This window comes from Nematolebias whitei, chromosome 10 (assembly GCF_014905685.2).
Source record: "Nematolebias whitei isolate Nwh7 chromosome 10, NemWhi1, whole genome shotgun sequence".
NCBI lineage: Eukaryota > Metazoa > Chordata > Actinopteri > Cyprinodontiformes > Rivulidae > Nematolebias > Nematolebias whitei.
The window spans coordinates 33,306,499-33,332,082 of record NC_056507.1 but is presented as its reverse complement, the minus strand read 5'-3'; the positions used below and the strand labels follow the sequence as shown (position 1 = coordinate 33,332,082).

General features: G+C 40.5%; 2 protein-coding genes across 2 annotated transcripts in view; both read left to right on the top strand.

Annotated features, from left to right (window-relative positions):
• Positions 1–292: 292 nt before the first annotated feature.
• On the top strand, positions 293–5,443 carry hsp90b1 (heat shock protein 90, beta (grp94), member 1). Its single transcript, XM_037683615.1, has 18 exons — positions 293–444; positions 903–1,005; positions 1,237–1,378; positions 1,454–1,570; positions 1,666–1,997; positions 2,090–2,201; positions 2,293–2,412; positions 2,931–3,047; positions 3,140–3,277; positions 3,356–3,433; positions 3,541–3,606; positions 3,779–4,048; positions 4,125–4,370; positions 4,463–4,599; positions 4,676–4,754; positions 4,844–4,999; positions 5,074–5,166; positions 5,253–5,443. The coding sequence occupies exons 1-18, from the start codon at positions 396–398 to the stop codon at positions 5,274–5,276; spliced, it is 2,379 nt and encodes a 792-aa protein (XP_037539543.1). The 5' UTR covers positions 293–395; the 3' UTR covers positions 5,277–5,443.
• A 4,127-nt stretch (positions 5,444–9,570) lies between these two features.
• Positions 9,571–25,584, top strand: part of LOC119415820 (cAMP-dependent protein kinase type II-beta regulatory subunit) — a 19,537-nt gene continuing 3,523 nt past the window's right edge. Inside the window, exons 1-6 of the mRNA XM_037682994.1 lie at positions 9,571–10,046; positions 13,716–13,751; positions 17,272–17,324; positions 17,409–17,492; positions 17,674–17,780; positions 17,903–18,056. Coding sequence (XP_037538922.1) covers positions 9,782–10,046; positions 13,716–13,751; positions 17,272–17,324; positions 17,409–17,492; positions 17,674–17,780; positions 17,903–18,056 — 699 coding nt within the window. The 5' untranslated portion in view covers positions 9,571–9,781. The remainder of the gene's footprint in view (positions 10,047–13,715; positions 13,752–17,271; positions 17,325–17,408; positions 17,493–17,673; positions 17,781–17,902; positions 18,057–25,584) is intronic.

Sequence of the window (25,584 nt, the reverse complement as noted above, 5' to 3'; positions counted from 1 at the left end):
ATACTCTCCCGGTGTTACAGTGACATTAATATAAAAAAATCAAACTTTAACGTGCTGACTGAGATTTTCTCTTCTTAAACAAACGCTAAATTTTAGGAAGTGGTGTGCCCGTCGCTCAGCCCTGACCAATAATATCTAGACACGACTTTCAGCCATAGACTTATGTTGAACAATCTGATTGGACGGTGTGTACGAAGAGCTCTTCGGTGATTGGTCGACGCGTGTGCGTGGTGCGCTCCCATTGGTCAGTCTTCACGAGTTCAGCGGAGTGGGCTCGTTTAGTGGAGAAGTAGTTCCACGGTCGCTGTTGTAAAGCCCAGTGCTGTCCGTGCTGCCTGCCCGGCTTTTGTCCTTAAAGCTGAAGACTCACAGCGTCAAACAAGCAGTATCTCAAAATGAAACGCGTCTGGTTCATAGGCCTCCTTTTCGCACTTCTAGCCTTTGGTGAGTAGCGGGAAGAAATGTCCTCTTTACCTCACTTCTTCATGCTTTAAACGGTTTAGCATTTAAGCTAACATTTAACGTGCGTTTGTGCTTCGCTGCTCCATAAAATAGCATTTTTCTCAGATCTGCTTTGTACTTTTTGTTTTGTTATAATTCCCATAACCCTTTTTATCTCTTAAATCGTATAAGGTCATTCATTAAAGCCGTCTTTCCAGAAGTTTCTAATGGAAACGAACAGGTTGACGTTGCCAAAATGGCAGCAAACGTTCATGTCTCAGGAACTCCTCCGTTATCTTCTAGCAGAAATCCTACAAATGTTAATATTAAGTTGGCTCATTTGAAATGGTTGCTGCTGCACACATGCAGATTTCAAATTGTGGCTAACGCTGGTATTTTAAAAGTTAAACATTTTTTACTGTAAGAATCTTCAGATGAATTGATTTTTTTAAATGTTTTAGCTGCTGTGAGGGCTGAGGATGAAGTTGATGTGGATGGAACAGTGGAAGATGATTTGGGGAAGAGCAGGGATGGCTCCAGAACAGACGACGAAGTGGTTCAGAGGTTGGTAATTTTATTTTTCTTCAATGAACTGTTAATTGTTACAGCTGACGATCACCACTACTTTCAGATAGCACAAGGTCAGCATGACCAAGCTTGTGTACACAGATGAACCAGGGCAACCTTGCCCAGGCTTGACATGACCGAACTGTAAAGGGTCAACTACTGCTGTTTAATGTCCAGACCAGATGTGTGCACTCTTTTCTTACCTGTGTTTCTGCTTCTGTGTCTCAGAGAAGAGGAGGCTATCCAGCTGGATGGGTTGAACGCAGCTCAGATCAAGGAACTCAGGGAAAAGTCTGAAAAACATGCCTTTCAGGCTGAAGTCAATCGAATGATGAAGCTCATTATCAACTCTCTTTACAAGAACAAGGAGGTACAAAAACACTGATTCTGTGTAGCTCTTTTCTTTGTGAAAACCTAGTCTCACTTCTAATCTTTCTGTTTGCAGATTTTCCTCAGGGAGCTGATTTCTAATGCTTCCGATGCTCTGGATAAGATCCGCTTGTTGTCTCTCACCAATGAAGAAGTGATGTCCACCAATGAAGAACTGACCATCAAGATAAAAGTATGCATATGAAACTGGGAGTGGCACTCACTACTAGCGATGTAAAAACTCTCATGCGTTTGTAACTCACTTGTTTGGTTTTTTTTACCCCCCAGTCTGATAAGGACAAGAACATGCTCCACATCACCGACACTGGTATTGGAATGACCAAGGAGGAGCTGGTGAAGAACTTGGGTACAATCGCCAAGTCTGGCACCAGCGAGTTCCTCAACAAGATGACAGAGATGCAGTCTGAGGGCCAGTCGACATCGGAGCTGATCGGACAGTTCGGTGTGGGTTTTTACTCTGCTTTCCTTGTTGCTGACAAGGTCATTGTCGCATCCAAGCACAATAATGACACTCAGCACATCTGGGAGTCTGACTCGAATGAGTTCTCGGTCATCGAGGACCCCCGCGGGGACACACTGGGCAGAGGAACCACCATTTCGTGAGTTTTCATTTGTTTTGTTTTGCTGTGAAATAACATTCTATAAACTGTTCATTAGAAAATTATGTTTGGCCGTCTGTTCATCCTAACAGACTAGTCCTTAAGGAAGAGGCCTCAGACTTCCTGGAGCTGGAGACCATCAAGAATCTGGTCAGGAAATATTCCCAGTTCATCAACTTCCCCATCTATGTTTGGGCAAGCAAGGTGATTACCTCTGACATGCTCTTTTACACTTTGACTTGATTTAATCCATGTCTGTATGGAAGTAAACAAATATATTTTCTTAACTTGCAAGACTGAGACGGTTGAAGAGCCCATTGAGGAAGATGCAGCAGAACCAGAGAAAGAGGCGTCTGAGGATGAGGCTGAAGTCGAGGAAGAGGATGAAGACAAAGACAAGCCAAAGACCAAAAAGGTAATGCGTTCAACTTCAAACACTATTTTGTATGCATATTAGCAGTTATCATTTTATTCTTATCGCTGCTAATTGGGTAAATGACCTACTGGTGGTGCAGAGGTTGGAGGGTGGGCCTGTGATTGGCGGGTCGCCGGTCGACTCAGACTGACGTCATAATGTGGGTGGGAAAGGTGAAACACCCACACCTGCCTCCACCCTTAATTGCTTCACTCTGGGCTCATGAGCAAGTCCCTTGACCCCCACCAGCTGCTCCCCGGACACCCTGGATGGCAGCTCTGCTTCACGTTGGTGCTCACATGCACATTAGGGGAAAAATGCAGAGAATTAATTTCACCATTGGAGCTAGAGTACTGTACAAAAAAATAAAATGCAAACTACCCTTGAGTTACTAAGATGTGCAGTGACTTATCCATTTATATTGTGAAGGGGTTATTTACGGTAGTGGCAAGTTGGAAAACATAATCTGCTGAAATTAACCAATCTCTGTGCTGTTATTTTGAAAATGTGTTTTGCAGGTTGAGAAGACCGTGTGGGACTGGGAGCTGATGAACGACATCAAGCCCATCTGGCAGAGACCAGCCAAGGAAGTTGAGGAGGACGAGTACAAAGCGTTCTACAAAACCTTCTCTAAGGTATAAACATGTTCAGTTGAACTTTGTCATTCTGCGGTGGAGCTCGATGCAGTGGTTTCCTCAGATCTGATCAATGTTTTGCATGCCATCAGGACAACGATGACCCGATAAGTCACATCCACTTCACCGCTGAGGGCGAGGTTACCTTCAAGTCCATCCTGTTTATTCCCACGTCAGCCCCTCGTGGCCTGTTTGACGAGTACGGCTCCAAAAAGAACGATTACATCAAGGTTAGTCACCTGAAGGATATTCAGGATGAATTTAAAGGACTGGCTTTGAGGTTTTATTTTGCAACTTTTGTTTCCCAGCTGTTTGTCAGAAGAGTTTTCATCACAGACGACTTCAACGACATGATGCCCAAGTACCTGAACTTTGTCAAGGGAGTGGTGAGTCGCTGCTGGTTGGAAGATGCACACCGTACAGTATATGGTGTTCCTGCTCGTCTCGTTTTAAATTTGCCTACATTGAGATTAAGAGGACTTTGTTTTGCTAGGTCGACTCTGATGACCTTCCTTTGAACGTGTCCAGAGAAACTCTGCAGCAGCACAAACTGCTCAAGGTAAACTTTAAACATGAATGCAGCTCCTTCTCTGTAAGAGGCTGTGTTTTTAATTTTATTTAGTTAGCTGTTTATCGTTCATAGCTTTTTATTATTTTTAATCTGGTCAGTCTTATTCTAGAAGGATAAGGACTACATTTAAAAAAATTTCTTGTATGACTTGTGTGTTCAGGTTATTCGCAAGAAACTTGTCCGTAAAACTTTGGACATGATCAAGAAGATTGCAGAGGAACAGTACAATGAGAAGTTCTGGAAGGAGTTTGGAACCAACATTAAACTCGGTGTCATTGAGGATCACTCCAACAGGACCCGTCTGGCCAAGCTGCTCCGCTTCCAGACCTCGCACAGCGACACCGTCCTGTCCAGCCTGGAGCAGTATGTGGAGCGCATGAAGGAGAAGCAGGACAAGATCTACTTCATGGCTGGCACCAGCAAGAAGGAGGTGAGTGTCTGTGGTGAGGAGTGTGGTGATGAAGGAATGTGACTGGAGATAAACTGATGTGACTTTTTGCCTACAGGCTGAGTCTTCTCCTTTTGTCGAGAGGCTGCTGAAGAAAGGTTACGAGGTGATCTACCTGACCGAGCCCGTGGATGAGTACTGCATTCAGGCGCTGCCTGAGTTCGATGGCAAACGCTTCCAGAATGTGGCTAAAGAGGGTGTCAAATTTGAGGAGAGTGAAAAGGCCAAGGAGAGGAGGGAAGCTCAGGAGAAGGAGTTTGAGCCTCTCACCACCTGGCTGAAGGAGAAATCTCTGAAGGACAAGGTATTGTGATGTTCATGCCAGGGACGACTGACGCCATGAAGAGATTATAAATTTGCCCATTGCTAATCTGTTTTTATTTTTCTCCTTAACAGATTGAGAAGGCGGTTCTTTCTCAGAGGTTGACAGATTCTCCATGCGCTTTGGTTGCCAGTCAGTACGGTTGGTCAGGAAACATGGAGAGGATTATGAAGGCACAAGCTTACCAGACGGGCAAAGACATTTCCACAAGGTGTGTATCAAGTCTGACTGTTGTACTGTTCACCATTTCTACTTTAAGCTTATGTTAATTCTCCTCTCGCCCTCAGTTATTACGCCAGTCAAAAGAAAACACTAGAAATCAACCCCAAACATCCTCTGATCAAGCAGATGCTCAGCAGAGTCACTGTAAGTCTCTTTGGTCTTTATTCAAATGAACCAGCTCTGATCTTAAAGGTGGAGTGATCATGAAGATGAACTGAATTTCTCATGCTCAGGCTGATGCTGAGGACCAGACTGCATCAGATCTTGCAGTGGTTCTCTTTGAGACGGCCACGCTGCGCTCAGGATACCAGCTCGCTGACACAAAATCTTACGGAGACAGAATAGAGCGAATGCTCCGACTGAGCATGAACATACCTCTGGACGAACAGGCAAGTTGATGACGGCTGTCTCCGTGTGCACGGCAGTTTAGGTCATGGTTGTTAAAACGATGTTACTGTTGCAGATTGAAGAAGAACCTGAAGAAGAGCCGGAGGAACCAGCTGAGGAGGACTCTGAAGATAAAGAGGAAGTTGTAGATGAAGAAGACGATGAAACGGTGAGACGGTCCTCTTCACATGTTGTGAAATATGGCAGTCTGTTCTGGATGCAACAGGTGTTGAATCTTCTGCTTCTGGTTTGCAGACGACAAAAAAAGATGAACTGTGAAGCACTGAGTGGGAGAACGTGTAACGGAGCAGGGACCTGTCCTGTTCCAGTGTGGCCGACGTCCTGAAGTTGGGTTTATTTTTAAGGCGGATGTTTGTTTTATTTTATTTTTTTTACATTCCCCATGACTGTAAATTTGTTAATATTTAACTGAACTGTTTACGAAAAGATGCAATTCTGTTTGTTGATCAAATAAATGTTACCAAAAACACATTTTACTGTGATTTACCATTATTGGATTTTGTACCAGGATGACTGAGCATGAACTTGGATGTCTTGAACCACTGGGGCGGCTGTGGCTGAGTGGTTGCAGTCGTCCTCCAATGCGAAAGTTGTGGATTCGAATCCACCAGCAGTCACATGTCGAAGTGTCCCTGAGCAAGACACTGAACCCCTCAAAGCCTCTGTGTGTCCCATCAGTGCATGAATGTGATAAAGCTCTGATTAGTCTCTTTAGAATGATTTGTTCAATTAGCTTTGTAGAGATCTAGTAGAGAGCTGTATGAATGGGTACATGAGGACACAGATTGTAGTATAAAGTACTTTGAGTATCTTGAAATAAGATAGAAAGGTGGTATATAAGTACAGTCCATTTACTGTGGCTGCCTGGGAGGATTTGATGGGGGACAACAGCCCCCAGAAACCATCTTATCACCAGCAAACTGGTCCACTAAAGGAGTGTACTGCTTAGTGGGGAAAAATGTTTACTTGGCACTCAAGCAGATCTCCAGACAGAGGGAGAAATGTCTGCCACAAAAAATAAACTGTCCAGATGACCTGATTGACCACTGTTGGATTTTGTACCTGGCTGATTGAGCATGAACCTCGGAACTTTTTTTTTTTTTTTTGTCTTTATATACAACAGTGGGGGAAAGAGGCTGCATTACAGTTTAAATTTATTTAAAAATGAACAATTGTTGGATCTTGACAGACTTCAGGATTATCTGAGCACCAGTTTAAATTGCTTAAAGGTGTCTGGAAGTATAAATCCTCTTGAATCTTGTGCAGAAGTAAAAATATTTCCAGTAATGGTACAATAATCGTTGGGCTCCTTTGAGATTTTGACGTGTACATGTATTAATGGTAGTATTCTAGTAGTGAGTCCATGTCTGCTTCCACAGTGCACATACTGCATGTATCTGGTTAGTTCTGGTGGCTTCTTGGTGTCAGATGTATCATCTAATCAAATGATCCTGGCATGCATGTATCAAGCTCCAGCATGCTCAGTCTCAGAATGTGACTCTGCCCACCACATAATGCACAAAGTTCTGGGCTTTAGGTAAGTTTAATTTTAGAACATGGTATAAATCCCTTTAATTGTCCTAATATGGGGAAAAACTCAATATCTGAAAAAGGGTGCATTAATTTTTTTTCCACAATTGTAGCGATATCTGAGTCTTAATTTTCCACTTATTTAAAACGTGATGCCATGAAATGCTGTGGGGTTTTGGGGAGAACCTAAAATCTAAAGGGCACATTTCAGGATTTATTAGAACTCAAAAGCTGTTTGACCTTTCGATTACTAAATATCTCTGAAAGTACAAAAATATCCACAGAAATAATGTACACTTAAAAATGATATGCTTTTTCAAGGGTTTATGATTGCATGATTCGTGGCGGTGGTGGTGGGGGGGGGGGGGGGGTCGTTTGTTTTACTTAAATAAAATTGATATTAAATCAGAGTATAAACCAAATTTTGAAAACAGAAACACGGTGCACTGTAAACTAATGACCAATAGGCGTCGCTGTTGCTTAAACAAGAACATGATCAACCACTGACAAACCACATAAATGTTTCAATTGGAACAATCAACACATCAGATACAAAAATCTATTTTTTTAAAACCTGTGGTTTGATAACAGCATAATTCTAGTATCTCAGCTACTTAATGATAATGGGAATTTGCTACTCTGATTTCTTGCAGACATTTAATATTCCTGTTACCCCAAAATAATTTGATCTAGTAATGAATACTATTCTCTCTGGTGTTCTAACTTTATTAAAAGATGCTGAGAAACCAGCTGTTGTTCCACCTTTTGACCCCTTGATGACACCAGTTGTTCGTTTATGCTTTTCAGTCAAATCCAAAAATAATAATCGTAATACTGGGTCATTATTTCAAGCAGATATTACCACTATCCCCTATGTTGTTCATTACTGGGCTGGATTTGTAAATGGGCTGAACTGGGTCAATGTGTGGAAACTGCCATATAGATATTTAGTGATAAACAAAGTAAGAGAAGTTTCTTATAAATGAATCTACAGGTACCACCCGGCCAAGCAGTACGAAAGACATTTGTGTGAAGTGCTCTCTGTGAGTCTGAACCTGAGACCATGAACCTGAACCTGTTCTGGCTTTGTCACAAAACTTCCACCTTCTGGAAACAAGTCATCTCATTGATCCAGAGAAAGAGCGACTCTAATTTTTGTTTAAGTTGGAACAATGTACTGTTTGGAGTCCATGATACCAAAACCAAAAAACAAAGAACTATATATCATAAATTTCATCATACTTTTAGGGATATATAATATACATAAATCAAAGGTTAGTCACTCTGTTCCCTCTTTTCAGGCCTTCCACATGGAGTCTGAACATTGTAACCTTTCGTGACTCAAGCAACAAGAAAGCTATAAAAACGTTTGATTTGTGCTCTTTATTTAATGTGTTTATTTGAATAATCCCCCTGCCTTTTGTTCTTTTGTTTTTCATTGAATGTAGAATGATAACTGTCGTGTAATGTTTTACTTTATTTAATTTAATTTAATAAACAAAAAACTCTGTCCTGACTTATTTAATGTGTGAAAATTGATAGTTTAGATTCTAACTCCGAAGTTCAGCTACGAAAATGTAAAAATTATTCAAAATTATTCAAATTAAAAACCTGACTGCTTTTTAATAGAGTCCAATAATTTGAACTTTTTTTTTTGTCATCTCTGTGCATGAATATAAGTCTTCAGGGCATTTAAGTCTCTTTAGGGTGGTACTAGTATTTTTATTGTCGGAGATCCTGCACACATGATTAAAGCATTTTATTGTGAGAATTTCCATTAATATGATTTATGTTCTTGAAATAAAGATGCCATTTAGCCATTTATTTAAGATAACCAAGTTTAGGTCTGTTTATGATGCCAGTTTTTAATCAAGGATCCACGCAGGTCGGAAGGTTTTCAGGTGAAACAATCTCTCAAGTCACATGGCAAGTTTTTTATTTTGTTTCCTTTTATTTATTTAAAAGGACCGTGCACATTCATCCATATTTCTGCATTACACAGCAATATAAATGCATCTGCATTAGCTAAATTTCATCTGTTATTCTCAGGCAGGTGAAAATAATACAAACATTTCATTAAACGCATGCACAAAATACAGCTGATGACACTCAGCTGTTTAAGTTATAAATGCTTTGTTACATTAAAGACATTGTGAAACAAAGTGAATAAACCTGAGTCTGATAGAAACTATAAACTCTTCAGCTTCAATAACGGAGTCGGCTGCAGCTCAAAGGCAAATTGAGGGTGTTTTGTGTTCATGTGTGTTGTGTTAGGAAAATATCTTGTGCACCAGGGAACAATTTCATGAACCTCTCAACATCAAGGTTGTCATCGCATCACATGAGGTGGAACGAAATTATGTACTCAAGGTCCCAGTTACAAACTAAAATAGCAGAAATATAAATTATAAAAAGAAACAGTTTGCAATAACACAATAAGATGCATAAACATCTTATCTTACATATTTATCTGATTAAACATTAGAGTCACAGTTAAAATGGTTGCTACAGTTAAACAACAAACACAAAATGTCTACAATTCAATCAGCTTTACAAATATTACTTAAATTTGGTGTTTGTAGCTGACAGTTCACTGACGCTTTACAGACGGTGAGATCTCGCGATATCTCGCGACATCTCGTGCACAAAGCTTTTTTTTTATCAGTAGCCAAAATGGCAATAATTTCGTCATTTCTCATCATAAAACTGTCATAAAAGGCGGCGGGCGATATGCATTTCTTCTTGCAATGCTGGGCCTTTAATTGCCCATGTCTTTATATGTAATAACCTCCTGTGCTTCTTGCTCCTAAACGCTTGTTCTGTGACCATAATCAGAATAATCAGAGAAACTGAAGCCTGAGGACACAACACAAAGGCAGCATGCTGCCCAGTCGGCCCTGTTGTCCTGAAGCTCCAGCCTTCCATCCTTCGTGTTTTGTGACTGGCTGCAGTTTGTGCGCCGCTCATGCTCATGTGCGCAATCCCTGGATAGGTGGTTGCCATGGTTTCCTGGGTCACATGCGTGGGTTTCCTATAGCCAGCAGCAGCAGCAGCAGCGGAAGAAGAAGATGATGCTTGGACCTAAAACCCAGAGCCATTTTCAGTGAGCATAACCCAGAAACGTCCGTGCACAGACTGGCGGCCAGCAGATTATTCCTGATCCTGTTGCTGGTTTTATATAAATATATTCGCAGCAAACCGGTTTGGTCCACATCCATAGACTGAAACCAGGAATGAGTATAGAAATTCCTGAAGGACTGACGGAGCTGTTGCAGAGCTTTACCGTGGAAGTGTTGAGGAACCAGCCCAGGGACTTGCTCGAGTTCGCGTTGCAGTACTTCACCCAGCTGAAGGACAGCGAGAACAAAGAGGCCGCCTCCTGCAATGAGCAGAATTCGGCTCCGCGCGCGGGGAAAGCGGTCAATTTCATTGACGAGGCCATGCAGATCGATTCGGAGGACGGAGAGGAGGAGGACGACGATGACGAGGAGTTCACAGGTGCTCATGATTTCTCTCCGCTGTGTGTCAGGATGCGCATGCATGTGGCTGACATTCATGTTGTTCGGAGCATGCACGGCAGCGTGCAGGATAAAAACACTCTTGCCTTCCTGTCAGGTGCCATATGGAGGATGCTGCTGATCCCGTTTTTATAAATGCTCAACCTGCTGCAGAATTATTGTGCTTCTTTGTTTTATTAAAGCTCCGCACTGATTATTATTGTTTCAGATGCAGGAGCCCCCCGACTAATGGGGCCTGACAATCCACCCTCATTAGCTTATAGTAAAATATGGCACATGCAGTCTATTCAAGCAATCCACAAACAGACATTGCATGTATATTTTTGTGTGTTTTCTGAAGTGGTGTTATTCCTCCACATCAGTTTGTGCAGCATTGCAATCAGCAGCTGGCACCACAGCATCCCAATGAGTCTGAGAGCGGCCGTGTTACATAAGGGCAGGTGCACCACATTTATTAGGTAAAATGTCCCTTTTTTAAAGGCCATGTTTTCCATTGAGCTCCCCTGGTCCACACTGGTTTGCAGGATGTCCATGAATGAGACCCGTTAATGTAAATTTCATTCTGATCTGGAGAGCCTGTGGTCTGTGGAACACATTTGATTTTTTTCCCTTCTCATTTAAATTATTCAGAGGTCCCAAACCCACTTCACAGCAGCTGTCCTTATTCAGGTTTTCACCCCTCATGAATATGGAGGCTTAAAGTGATAGTCCAGGGTCTTTTGAAGTTGGGTTTTGTGGAAAGGTTATAAACATTTAGTAGAAAGCTCTGTGAGGAAATGACTGGAGTGACGAGCTAACAGCGAGTCAGAGCAGGGCCAAGACCAACATGACTGGGTGTCATCTTAACACAATTCTTGTAAATTCAGTTTATTTTTAACATGGTAATGTTTATAAACCTTTACATCATCACTGATTTTGTATTACATGTTTGTTTTTTTATACATTGATTATATGGTTCTTTGAAAGTGCAGCAGCAGGTAGCTGTAGCACCTGCTGCTGCAGCCACTTCTACCGTGAGCCTCCAAAAACACACACAATGCAAGTAATGCATGGACGATGCAATTAATGCTATTTTTCACATTGCACAGTATTCCTGCAGAAATATAAGTTCAAGGTAATGGTATGTTCAAGGGACAGTTTCATTACCAGCTTCTTTCGGCTGCTCCCCTCTGCAGCGGCGCCACAGCGAGTAAGCGCACATGAGAGTCATCGTTTTAAGCCAGATGCTCGTCCTGATGCAACTTGGGCTCAAACTCAGCCTCAGGATTAAAAGATCGCAGCATTAGACCGAGCTGCCACGGCCCTATAGAACATAAGCACAGAAACAAAACGCATTTGCATATTAGAATATTAAAGGTTGATAAGAGATGACATGTAAAATTTCTCAAACTGCTTTGTTCATGGCAGACTGTACATTTCCCCATTAAATTAACCAAAGTTGATAAGATTAATCAATATTGCCAAGATGTTGATGCATAAAGTGTCTCACGCTGCAGTGGAAGTGTTACCTGCTTCTTGTTTGTAACCACAGAATTCTGTAAATAACCCTAATCTGTAAACTTGACAGCAATATGTCCTGGGATGGAAGTGTGACTGGTCCAGGTATGGAGCTGGGGACAGGCACCAGCTCCATAAACTACAGCTTTCCATGAACTTATTAGAAATTTTGAAGATTACAGATTTCCTTTGTCGTCACCACGAATTTTGCATTACGCAGATATTTACCCAGAAATCTGTGCTTGTTTGTAAGTCCAATTAAGATAAGATAAGATAAGATTAGAACTTTATTGTTCCCGCATGAGGGCAGCACAGTGGCGCAACTGGTAGAGCTGCTGCCTCTCAGCGAACAGGTCCCTGGTTCAAACCCCGGTCCAGGGGCCTTCTGGGTGGAGTTTACATGTTCTCTCTGTGCATGTGTGGATTTTCTCCGGGTACTCTGGTTTCCTCCCACAGACCAAAAACATGCATGTTAGGCTGATTGGTAACTCTAAATTGTCCCTAGGTGTGAGTGAGAGAGTGAATGGTTGTTTGTCTCGTTTGTCTCTATGTGTCCCTGCGATGGACTTGCGACCCGTCCAGGGTGTACCCCGCCCCTCGCACAGTGATTGCTGGACATGGGCACCAGCGACCCCCGTGACCCAAAATGGAATAAACGGGTAAAGAAAATGGATGGATGGATGTTCCCGCATGAAATTGTTGTGCCAGAGTTTCAGTACAAAGGAACATACACAAGATATAAAAAGAACCCCAGAGAATATTTAAAAAAATGGTAAATTGACTGTACTTATAGCACTTTTCTATCTTATAAAGTTACTCAAAGCTCTTTAAACTACAATCTGTGTCTCATTTACCCATTCATATAACACTCTACTAGATATATACAAAGAATAATCAGTGCTTTATCACATTCATGCACTGATGGGACACACATCGGAGGCATTGAGGGGTTCAGTGTCTTGCCCAGGGACACTTTGACATGTGACTGCTGTTGGAATTGAACCCTCAACTCTCTCAGTGAAGGACAACTGCTCTAACCGCTCAGCCACAGCCGCCCCAGATAACTGAGAATATAAACAATAACAGAATATAAAAAACAACAGAGGATATAAAAATAGCAGCAGTTAAGTTTTAAAACAGGTCGGGTGCAGACATTTAGTGGCGATAGCAGCATTATATATTTGACCAATATAAATGCAAAATGCATAAAGGGGGACATAAAGGCAAGACTGCGTGATAGTTGAGTTTTAATCCACTTTGGTCAGACCAGCTGTTAGATTGTGTCTCAGGTCAGAGTTAATCTTTTATAACAGGTAAAATATTAATAGTAACCTTTCCACAAAAAAATCCCTTCAAGTCATTCAGACTACCCCTCTAATAATGAATCAAGTACAATGAGTTTGAACATCACAATAACTTAAACCCTTTTCAAGAATTAAAGACCTAGAATTCCTTGATGGAATACAAAGTGTCTGCCACCTTTCATGCCAAAGTTTTAGTCTGAATTCATTTTATGACGAAGAATGGTGACGTCACAGCTTGAGAACAAAGTTCTGCAACATTATGACATCTCAGACCATGTGTTGGGAACGAGTCTCAGCTACTACCACGTCAAAGTTTAGCTGCATGTTTGTAAAATGTGCTGAGGTACAGCCTCTGTAGTGTTGGATGAACACAAAAATGGCTCTCTTGAATGAAGTTGGCTCCAGTGATACATCCAGTGAATATTTCCTGAAAGTTTCATAAAAAAACAAGAAAAAACTTAGTGGTTCATGAAATACTGTAATTTTGTTAATAATCAGAGTTGACTTCAAATAGTTAAAGGCACAATTTTAAACTAATCCAACAGAGCATGTGTTGAGGATCAGTCTCAGCTAGAGTTTAGGTCAATAAGTGTAAAATGAAGAGTTTAGCACAAAGACTAATTCCATTTTTAATTGGTTTGACTATAAAGTCCATCAGATGCACATCCACTGATTGTGTTCTGCAAGTTTCTTTAAAACCCTCTGATAGTTCATGAGGTATATTAGCAACAGACGCACAGATATGAGCGAAAACATTTTCATCTGTCTTGGCCTGTGGCGCGTCATCGTAACTGTGTGAGCAGCTGACGTTGGGACAAAATGTAACGTGTGGCGTTCATGTTTTTCAGCTCCGGTGATAAACAGATTCATCAGAAGAGCATCGGGTGAGTTACAGTCTGCTGCTTGTTGAAGCTGTTAACAGCAAAGAGTCTGGACAGGATCACTGCAGGAAACTATCTGACACGGGAACACGTGGGCTGCACCGCCGCGCTGAAACTTTCCATCTGTTTCTCTTCATGTCTCCTCTTTATAATAATAGCATTGATTTATAAGAGCATATGAATCCACTCTGTCGTGCACTCAGTTTATAATGTCAGTGAGTGACGTGGGTGGAGAAATCAGGACAAGAAGTGATACTTTAATTATCTCTGGCTAAGAATAGTAACGTTGTAGCTTCAGTGCAACAGGAGCTCTGTTTGAACTGTTTGCTGCAGTTTTGCTGATATGAATCATAAATTAATGATTCTTTACAACTGTTTTAGACTTTTCTTTTTCTCTGTATGCATTAAAAAGTGAGAGTAACTGTACATAAAATAAAATAAAATAAAAATCGAATGTATTTGTTATAGTTTATTTTGGTGATGGTTTATTCGTAAAGTTTATGTCAGAGATGACTTTAGTAACTTCTCTGTAAAATCTCTTGTGTCAGCGCTTGTCTCTTTGAATGGGGGAGTTTAGATCTTTGGAAGTGGGGTTTTGTGGGAACTATATCAACAAACAACATCTTACCTGTTGTAGATCACTCTTTAGAAAACTCAGTAAAAAAAAAAAAAAAGGCAGAGAATAGAGTAGTTCTGAAAATTGAGGAGTTGACGGCTGTTTAAAGAACAAAGTAGATCACCGCTGCCCAAAAACAACTCCGGTATCAAAGATTTCACGTGAACTTTGTTTTACAAAACTGTCAGTTTACAACAAAAACATTTCGTAGTTATTGACAACCACACGCAGCAGGAGCAGCAGTTAGCAGGACCTCGTCTGGCAGGAATATTATCATATTCATGTGTAATGCAAAGTTGACTGTTACGTGACAAAGTTTGCCTGAAGTGTTATTAGTTTTAAGAGTTTAGTTGCTTTAAGATGGAGCATTCTACTTCGCTTTTTGCTCCACCTATACTAGCTGTTAGCTTGTCAGTTTGGTAAGAAATAAACTTTTCCACCAAACTGAATCTGTATAAAGAACCGTCTACAACAGGTAAGATATGAACTGTTTACAACCTTTCCACAGAACCACACTTCCAAATATCAGAATTGTCGCTTAAAGACCGTTTAATTATCCATCCATCCATTTTCTTTACCCGCTTATTCCATTTTGGGTCACGGGGGTCGCTGGTGCCCATGTCCAGCAATCACTGTACGAGGGGCGGGGTACACCCTGGACGGGTCGCAAGTCCATCACAGGGACACATAGAGACAAACGAGACAAACAACCATTCACTCTCTCACTCACACCTAGGGACAATTTAGAGTTACCAATCAGCCTAACATGCATGTTTTTTGGTCTGTGGGAGGAAACCGGAGTACCCGGAGAAAACCCACGCATGCACGGAGAGAACATGCAAACTCCACCCAGAAAGGCCCCTGGACTGGGATTTGAACCAGGGACCTGCTCGCTGAGAGGCAGCAGCTCTACCAGTTGCGCCAGCATGCTGCCCCCGTTTAATTATTATTTTTATTATTATTAATCTTTTATTATGTCAGCTAAATGGGTCAACAACGGAAGAGTCTTGAGTAGCTGTATTTCTGATCTCTGATCAATCAATCAATCAATCAATCAATCAATCAATCAATCAATCAATCAATCAATCAATCAATCAATCAATCAATCAGCTACTTAGACTACAAGCATGTCTTAAAGACATAAAAACCTGGATGACTCTTAATTTTCTCCTTTTGAACACAGACAAGACTACGGTTTTGGTTTTCGGACCTGAACATCGTAGGAATGAATTTTTCAGTCTTTCTCCCTCCTTAGATGGCATTAATCTGTCCTCCTGCTCTAATGTTAAAAATCTTGGTGTTATTTTTGATCAGGACATGTCTTTTATCCCCAACATTAAAAACGTTACTAGAACCTCCTTCTTCCACCTGCGTAATATCACTAAAATTAGAAACATCTAAAAATGATGCAGAAAAACTGGTTCATGCATTTGTCACGTCTAGACTGGACTATTGCAATGATTTATTATCTGGGTGTCCAAATACTTCTTTAAAACGTCTTTAGTTAATCCAAAATGCTGCTGCCAGAGTCTTAACTGGAGTTAGTGGGAGAGATCATATCTCTCCAGTTTTAGCTTCTCTCCATTGGCTCCCTGTCAAATCCAGAATAGAATTCAAAATCTTACTTCTAACCTACAAAGCTCTCAACAACCTAGCTCCATCTTATATTACAGATCTTATTGTTCCATATTTTCCTAACAGAGCACTTCGCTCTCAGACTGCAGGTTTACTCGCGGTACCTAGAGTTTTCAAAATCAGAATGGGAGGAAGATCTTTCAGTTATCAGGCTCCTCTCTTGTGGAACCAACTTCCAGTTTCTGTCCATGAGGCTGACACATTGTCCAGTTTACAGACTGGGATTAAGACTTTCCTTTTTGCTAAATCCTATAGTTAGGGTTGGATTCTTATGCTGCTATAGGCTTAGACTACTAGAGGACAAATTGACCTCATTTCCTTAAATGAATTGTTAAAATTGGGTGGCACAACTGGTAGAGCTGCTGCCTCTCAGCGCGCAGGTCCCTGGTTCAAATCCCGGTCCGGGGGCCTTTCTGGGTGGAGTCTGCATGCTCTCTCCGTGCCTGCGTGGGTTTTCACCAGGTACTCCAGTTTCCTCCCACAGACCAAAAACATGCATGTTAGGCTGATTGGTAACTCTAAATTGTCTCTAGGTGTGAGTGAGAGAGTGAATGGTTGTTTGTCTCATTTGTCTCTATGTGGCCCTGTGATGGACTGGAGACCCCTCCAGGGTGTACCCCGCCCCTTGCACAATGATTGCCAGACATGGGCACCGGCGACCCCCATGACCCAAAATGGAAGAAGCGGGTAAAGAAAATGGATGGATGGATGGATGCATTGATCTGTATGACTCTCAATAGATCGGTATTTGTTATATATAAAATGAGTGGATATTAAACAAGTTCTGTCAGGCCGTGGAAAGAGAAACTTCCTTTAATGTTGACTTTAGAATTTGTAAAACTACAAAACCTTTTACTTGCAACAAAGTTAGCTGACATAAGAATGTTGTTTTTAACAGAATCTCATTTAGTGAAAAGCTCAAACAAAACCTGAATTATTTGAACTGCAAACATACAGTAGTTAACATTTCTAAAGTCACTTACTGATCAAATACATCCATCTGTTTAAGCAATGAATAAGTTCTAGCAGCAGATTTTTTAACACCTGGATGAAAATAACAAGGTGTTTGTGACCAAAACTCCAAGTCCCACTCTTTAGATGAATTGGCATTTAAGTGTGACAGAGAAAAATAAAATACTTAAACTTCCCTGTAAACACTGTAGACTGCTTTATAAGTTCATGTGATTGTGGCTGTAAATATAAAAGTGGTTGTAGTTATAAATAAAATAAAGTATGACAATAAAAATGCAGTCCTTTGTGTTTCTAATGCAGTGTGTGCTGAGGCATTCAATCCTGATGAAGATGATGAAGATAAAGAGCCAAGGGTAAGACACCTCATATGGCATCAGGAACCTTTAAGTTTCTGATCAACAATATGTCTTCTCCCTGACGTGTGTCTTGTCCTACAGGTCACCCATCCCAAAACTGATGAGCAGAGACAGCGACTACAGGAAGCATGCAGGGACATTCTTCTGTTCAAGAACTTGGATCAAGTGAGCGCATTCATTCTTTTGCACAAGGCTGTTTGTTAAATTGCAGAATAGATGAGCTGCTGACAGCATGATGCAGAACAAAACTGTAATATGTTTGAAGCAAAAATAAAACACGTCGTCATTCTGCAAAAATTGTTGAAAGCCTCAAAATGTAAATAAAATGTGCTTCTTGCCCTCTCAGGAAGAGATGTCTCAGGTTTTGGATGCCATGTTTGAAAAGCTCTGCACAGAAGGAGAGCACATCATCGATCAAGATGATGACGGGGATAACTTTTATGTAATTCAAAGGTGCTTATTCATAAAATTTTTATCTATGCGTTTAAGAAATATACATCAAGAGTTTCATGGTGACAAAACATTTTCATCAAATGTCAAAATATGACTTCCAATCTTACAACGTTCTTCTTCAGTGGGACTTTCAACATTTCCGTGAAGGTAGACGGTGCGGACAAGTTGGTGGGCTGCTATGACAACAAAGGGAGTTTTGGAGAACTGGCTCTGATGTACAACACCCCGAGAGCAGCCACGATAATTGCAACCTCACCTGGAGCTCTTTGGTGCCTGGTGAGTAAACCAGAACACACACAGCAGGAGCACAGCTGGCACCTGGCTCAAGCTGAGCCCCGTGCATCTGTCAGCCGGCACAATTTAAAGAAACATCCAGTTTGTTTGGAGCTGCACTGAAACCTGATGCAACTGAGTCAAATGCAGTGTCCAGTTCAGAAAATACGATTTAAAAAAACCCACTGGATGCAAGAAAATTAACAACATGTAAAATGACTATTCATGTGTTTTAATGCTAACTAGAAAAATGAGCATTTTCTGTGAAAATGTAGTGAGACTGCTGGGTGCTGAAGGACTGCTGAAATGTGCAATAACAGACTAAAAAACAAACAGGATGCATAAAAAGACTAAAAGACACATCAAAATATAATAAAGGACATTAAAAGACTGAAAAGAGCACTTTATTAAAACAAAAAGGACACACAGGAAAACAAAATATATGAATAGACAAAAAAAAAAATAATAAAAAAATCAAGTTTCAAGTAGGTTTATTATCATTTTTAATTTAATTTATTTTTATTTTATTGATTCATTCCAGACATGTCAAAACCACTGCACAGGGTGTATCAACATCAATACCAATTTGAATCTGCGCATCCATATATTTCCATATGTACATTTATACACACATACATACATGCACATTTGAACACACAGAACCCCTTGCAAAGCAACCCACATCTGCAAATACATCTGCTTTGACTGAATGCACACAAAATTAAAAATAAATAAATAAATAAATAATAATTTCATCCCATTGTGCACACACCTATGCATGTACACATACCCATACACATGCACACACACAAATCCCATTTAACATGTCTGAAAAGGGGTAGGAAGAAGTAAAACATTGAATCCTACCCTTTCTCCAATATCCAATACTCAATAGTTACACCTTACACCCATCTGGTTTTACGAGTCTTATGAGTCCATGAGAGGAAGAAAAGAAACAACAACATATATATATATATATATATATATATATATATATATATATATATATATACACATACACATATAAAACAATGCAGAAAGTAATCCAACATTACTCCAATGGTAAATTGTAGAGTTGTAAACACACACCTAAAGTCATTCATCTCCAACTACACACTCTTACATACACATTTACACACCCACACACACAATTCCAACCATCTCCCCAATACAACCTGACTTATCCCCATCCAGTACTGTACATACACCCACACAGAACACACTCATATGTACAATCCTATTTACAACATTAGAGACACCCATTCAGGTTCACCTCATTTCATCACATGTGGTACATGAGGTGGAATGAAATTGTGTACACAGGGTCCCAGTTACATATACAATAGTAAAATATAAACTGAAATAAACAGTACTAAGGATCTAAGATATACGCTGAGAAATACACTAAACACTTAATAGTACAAAAACAATACGCCAAACAACAGCAGCACAAGCGTGAGTCTGTATGTGCAGATGAGTACGAATGAACACAGCATCATGACATAATCAGCAACATAAGATCAGCAGCATGATAATCAGCAGCACATAGCACCAATCAATGTGGCATTACAGTATTTTTTTTCACAGTGATGATTCTGATTAGAGATTCATGAGTCTAACAGCTTCAGGGTAGAAGCTGTTCCTCAGTCTAGTGGTTCTGCACTTAATGCTCCGCAACCTTCTACCTGAGGGGAGCGGGGCAAAAAGTGTGTGTGCTGGGTGAGTGGGGTCTTTCATGATGCAGGTTGTCCTCTTCCTGCATCTAGAGATGTAGATGTCTGTGATGGTGGGGAGGCTGACTCCAACAGACTTCTGTGCAGCCTTCACCACAAATATGAATAAAGAAACAAAATGATGCACAAGGAGACAGAGAAAACACATAAAAAGATGCAATATATGCACCTCATTATGCAAAATATGCATAAAAATGACAAGAAGGAGAAATAAGGAGACAAGTGAAGCAAGTATGCTGAAATAGCTTTCAAATAGCACAACGTCTTTAAAGGATTTGAAGAAATTACAGTACATTTCATTAAAAAAGTAAATAAATTTATATATTTTAAAAAGAGTGGTACATGGTGGTACAGTGGTTAGAGCTGTCACCTCTGATAATTGCATGATTGCCTCCCAGGCTGAGGTCTTCCTGGTTCGAGTTTGCATGTGATTGCTCCCAGTTGTCTTCATGTACTCCAGCTCCCTCCCACAGATCAAAAACATTCATGTTAGAGTATTTACCATGATGCTTACGATATGATCTCTCCACGTTTGTGGTCACATGATCTAGGGCAAACAAACTTCCGACAAACTAGACAACTGTAATGGCAGATGTTGTGAAGCTGATGGCATTACCAGACACTCATTGAGATGTTTTGAAGGGTCAGTCAACAATGAGGCAAAAAGAGAGCAAGAAGATTTTGAAATAGCTGTGCATCAGTTTTATGACGTTATTTTGAAGGAAATCTATCTAAGCGTGTGCCAAACACCCAGTTCACACCAGTGATTCAGACTGATTGTTTATTAAGCAGTGTAAACAAATGTTCTGGAAAGTGTGTGTTACGTACTTCACCAAATAACAGTATTCATTCATGACTAATGATACAATGTAATTATCTAAAACGTAGATTTACTGGGGCAGCACGGTGGCGCAACTGGTAGAGCTGCTGCCTCTCAGCAAGCAGGTCCTTGGTTCAAACCCCGGTCCAGGGGCCTTTCTGGGTGGAGTTTGCATGTTCTCTCCGTGCATGCGTGGGTTTTCTCCGGGTGCTCCGGTTTCCTCCCACAGACCAAAAACATGCATGTTAGACTGATTGGTAACTCTATATTGTCCCTAGGTGAGAGAGAGAGAGAGTGAATGGTTGTTTGTCTTGTTTGTCTCTATGTGGCCCTGTGATGGACTTGCGACCTGTCCAGGGTGTACCCCGCCCCTCGCACAGTGATTGCTGGACATGGGCACCAGCGACCCCCGTGACCCAAAATGGAATAAGCGGGTAAAGATAATGGATGGATGGATGGATGTAGATTTACTGTCCGTTACCTCCATACACACAAACATGTTGTAGTTGACATCTATCAGTGTTGTATTCATAGGTGTCACAACAATTATAGGTGAAGTGGATGTGTCCCCCTCACATAAAAAAAAAAATCATTTTGGACCCCCCCCCCCCCCCCCACACACACACACACACACACACACACACCCACACACATTTACCATGAAATATTAGTTCACCCAGCACTTTTTCTATTGCTACATTAATGAATCCATTCCACTAGATTGATAGGAGAATACTCAAACCACTAAAAGTCCACTCTGGGTTTTCTACAGCAACTCTCCCCACCACATGCAGTGTTTTTCCGAGGTCACTTGGCTTGGCAGGGTGCTCATCTCTTCAGGGGGTTTTGTTGATGGGATGGGGGAGGATGGGGAGATATCTCTATTTTGTGCGCTAGCTTAGAGCTACAATAGTGCCCGCAGTTGTTGACAGGGGTGGAGGGTTAAGATATGTGAGAGAAGCGGAGCATGCTCTATTCACACAAGGAGAGCTGTTGGTCAGGATACTTCTTGTTGTGGCATTAACTCTAAAATAGTTATTAAATCAAGTGTTTACTTATGGAGGTAAACGTAGATGTTTAACAACCTGTTAAAATACAAATGACATCTACTTTATTCAACATTTTATGGGTGAGAACCAGACACCCGCCCCCACCCCCCCCACACACACACCACCACCACCACCACCACCAGTGTGTTCCTCCCACATTACAAATGCTTCTGACACCAATGGTCATATTCAACTGTACTTGAGGTTGGCTGCAAGCCTTTATCCACCGTTTACACTTCTCCAAACTATATGTTTGGGAAATGGAATAAAGTGAAATTAAATCTGTCCTCTGTCCTAATCTGTCCTAAACTACATCTGTCCTCTAACTGATGTAGTGTTCTAAGGGCTAGGTTAGCTTTGTAGCTTCACTACAATTACATTTTAAATAACGGGTTCTCTCTTTTTCGAGCTAATTACAGCCATGTGACAGAAGTAACTGTGCGTAGATGGTTTAATCAGTGACATGAGACGTTAATTTTCTCTGACCCATCAAAATAAATTGGTCATTTATTGAACAGAATCAAAATTTAACATCAAAACATTGTACACTTGATTAGACTGATCTGGTTCTGAATAATAAAACTTGGCACGTTTTACTTAATAAAAACAACAGACATTTCTGAAGATATCTGGATTAATTACTGGCAAGATAGAAGTTTAAAGATGGGAAAAAATGGAGGAGTTTAAAGGGAGAGTGGAAAATGGAGGAAGATGTATGTCTGTAGACCAGAACAACACACTCCTTTCAAACGCAGCTCGCCCTCGGTCCACTTAGTGCGTGAAGCTCGTGAACAACTCTTTACCTTGGCAGAGTATGGGTCCGCTACGGTCAAGAGGTCCCTGGCACGCTACCTTTCAGCGTCTCCTCAGGGCGGCTGCGACTCGGCAGATGTCGTGAGATACTCCGTTCAACAGAACAAACTTCCTCAGAAGTTGTAGGGCATTCGCCTGGTGATAGTCACAGCGAGGCGTCGTGACTCCTGCAGAGATGGATGACTCCATCAGACTGGAAAACTGAGTCCGAAGTTCCACTCAGCAGTGGACAAACTCCATCGGATTCCAGGAAGACTTCAGACGACTCCAGAACTCTACTCCAGAAGTTCAGAAAACAGCCTATAGTTCCAGGAAGTGTCGACTTTTAAAGAGTTCTGCTTCTGGTCACTTTAGTTCGTCCTGATTGGTTGAAGCAACCAACAGGGGTGTGGTCCTAGTGACGTCAAAGGGTTTTTTCAAGTCAAGAAAACAGCAGGAATGTTTTAGGAACAGACAGAGAAATGTTTTGGCGAAGTGAGAAACACTGCAGGTGCCAGTTTCTTATTTACTGTCTGAGAGTTTAAAAACACGACAGCCCGTTCTAACAACTTGTTTTTGACTGTCTCCGACTTTGACCGACATCACTACTTCTCATTTCAGACAGAAGATCAAAATGCATAATTACTTTGTAAATAGACATTTAACTTGATTTCTAATTTAAATGAGTATTTAAAAAAATCATTGATACTGTTTCACAGTTGATTTAAAATGAGTGGTTCACTTCAACATTTAGAAATGGTATGAACTAAACACACTTTTGATTATCAAGATATTGTAAAATAGTAATGATAATATAAACAAGAGAGTGTTCTTTCAATTGATTAGTTCAGGATACAATTAGAAAGTCTCTGGATGAGCTAATTTGTATTTCTGGATTCAAATCAATATGAAATAACAGTTCCTGTCCATGAAGGTCTTCAGAGGCATGTTTTGGTCGAAGGCCTAGTCCATTACACTGATCAGGATAACACATCTTTAAGTTGCACGTTCCTCAATGACAATGTTTAATTGTTTCCAGAAGATGATTCACACAATCCATTATAAGTGCAAAGCACTGGTAATGACAGTCTCAAAAGTTTGTTGGAGTAAAATGCGGCCAGGTCCTGCAGCTAAAGGGCGATTAGTATCAACTGTGATTGGTCATACACATACAGAATATATTATGAACAAGCAAGCAATAGTGTTTACAATTCCCAAGCCAAGGACTGCAAATAAAAGTTACATTTTTTTTAATAAAGTCATAGCAGATTAATATGTTTTGTTGCTCTTCCATGGAGCGCAGCTGTGACAAATTATTATAGTTAAACAGCAGCTATTGCTGTGGGGGTTTTGCGAAAAAAATTGTGAATAATCAGTATCCTACCTGTTGTAGCGAGTGCTTTGAACAACCTCATTTTGGAGTTTCATCCAGACCAGGCTGAAGTAACAGCAGTTTGAGACCACAACTAAAGTGGATTGTTCTCATTTTCAGCCAACTCCAATCTTAAACAAATCACAAATCATGCTAAATGTATTTATTTATTTTTACATATAAACCTTTACATAGCTGTCAAGTTCACATCGCATGGCTGTTAACACAGAATTGTCTGGTTATTTATGGGAACTTTGGTCAGAATTAAACTTAATTCTCCAAACTGAAGTTAGTCAAAGAGCTATCTGCAACAGGTAAGATATTACCGGTAACTTTTCTTACCCTTTCCACAAAACCCCCCTCTTCAAATACGTGAACCATCCCTTAAATAACCAAGTACATCCTGCACTATAAGGATTCTTTGAATGTAAGAACGAGTTAAAAACAGTAGTTTAATTAACCCCATCTTCTGTTACAGCAACATTTGTTCGTGGATTCAGCTGCTGCTTCACCTCAAGCAGTTTAAATATGCACGACCCTTTACAGTTCATGTCCTTAAAACGTGCCCCGTTGTGTCATCCGTGAGAAGCTGCTGATATTTTCCCACCACTCAGCATGTGCTGATTAATCAGTGAACAAGATGGAGTCCCTGTTTGAAGTGCATCAGATCAGGGGTTGGACAATGTGTCAAAGGGTCTCTGAGCTGACAGAAGGTCACTGTGGAGTTGAACTGTCCAGTGGGGTGAAGCACTCTGTATGGGTTTGCTTCATTTAGCAACACATCCACATCCTCTGCTTGATGGCGCCCTCTGCAGCTGCGTCTGCTTCCTACAGTATGATGTCTACAACTGAAAGTCCTTCATGCAGTCCTTTTGTTTTTTAAAAGAATGATATACATGCTTCAAAACATTTGTTTTAATTATTGTTTTTTTATTTTTATTTTGACATTTTTTGCACTGGAATAAATCAAGATAACAAAAATGCTGATGTTTTTTATTTTGCCAGTGCATGTGTTGCTAACTGAAAGTCCATAGACTTACCAACTGCATAAAGTGTTTTTATCAGACTCCAGGTAGTGTACAGAGATCAGAGTAGTCTGGAAATGTAGGAAAAGTGCAGAATCAAAAAGATATTGTCCTTTGCTCTCGTGCTGGACCCCCTCACCCATGTAATGTTATTGTTTATGTACTTTTAGGTTCAAATAGAAGTGGAGTTCAGTGGGGAAACATCTAGCTGTTAGCTGTGGCTGTTAGTGTTTGCATATAACCCTGGATGGATTCTATGTACACAACTGTACTGCAACACTGGCAACGTTTAACTGGTTGTTTTAGGACAGCAATTATCCACTATGGTTGATGCCTCACTCAGATCTCAGACTAGCTGTTAGCTTGTCAATCCAGTCAGAATTAAACTCTATTTTTCTAAACTGAGGTCATTCAAAGAGCTATCTACAGCAGGTAACATGTTTATTGTTCATAACATTTCCACAAAACCACTCATCAGAAAATCTCTACTACTGCTTTAGGATGATTCATTGGATATATATATATATATACATATATAAATATATATATATATATTCTAGTAACCAAAAGGGGAAAGCATTTCACATAAAGCCAAGTCTATCTATCTATCTATCTATCTATCTATCTATCTATCTATCTATCTATCTATCTATCTATCTATCTATCTATCTATCTATCTATCTATCTATCTATCTATCTATCTATCTATCTATCTATCTATCTATCTATCTATCTATCTA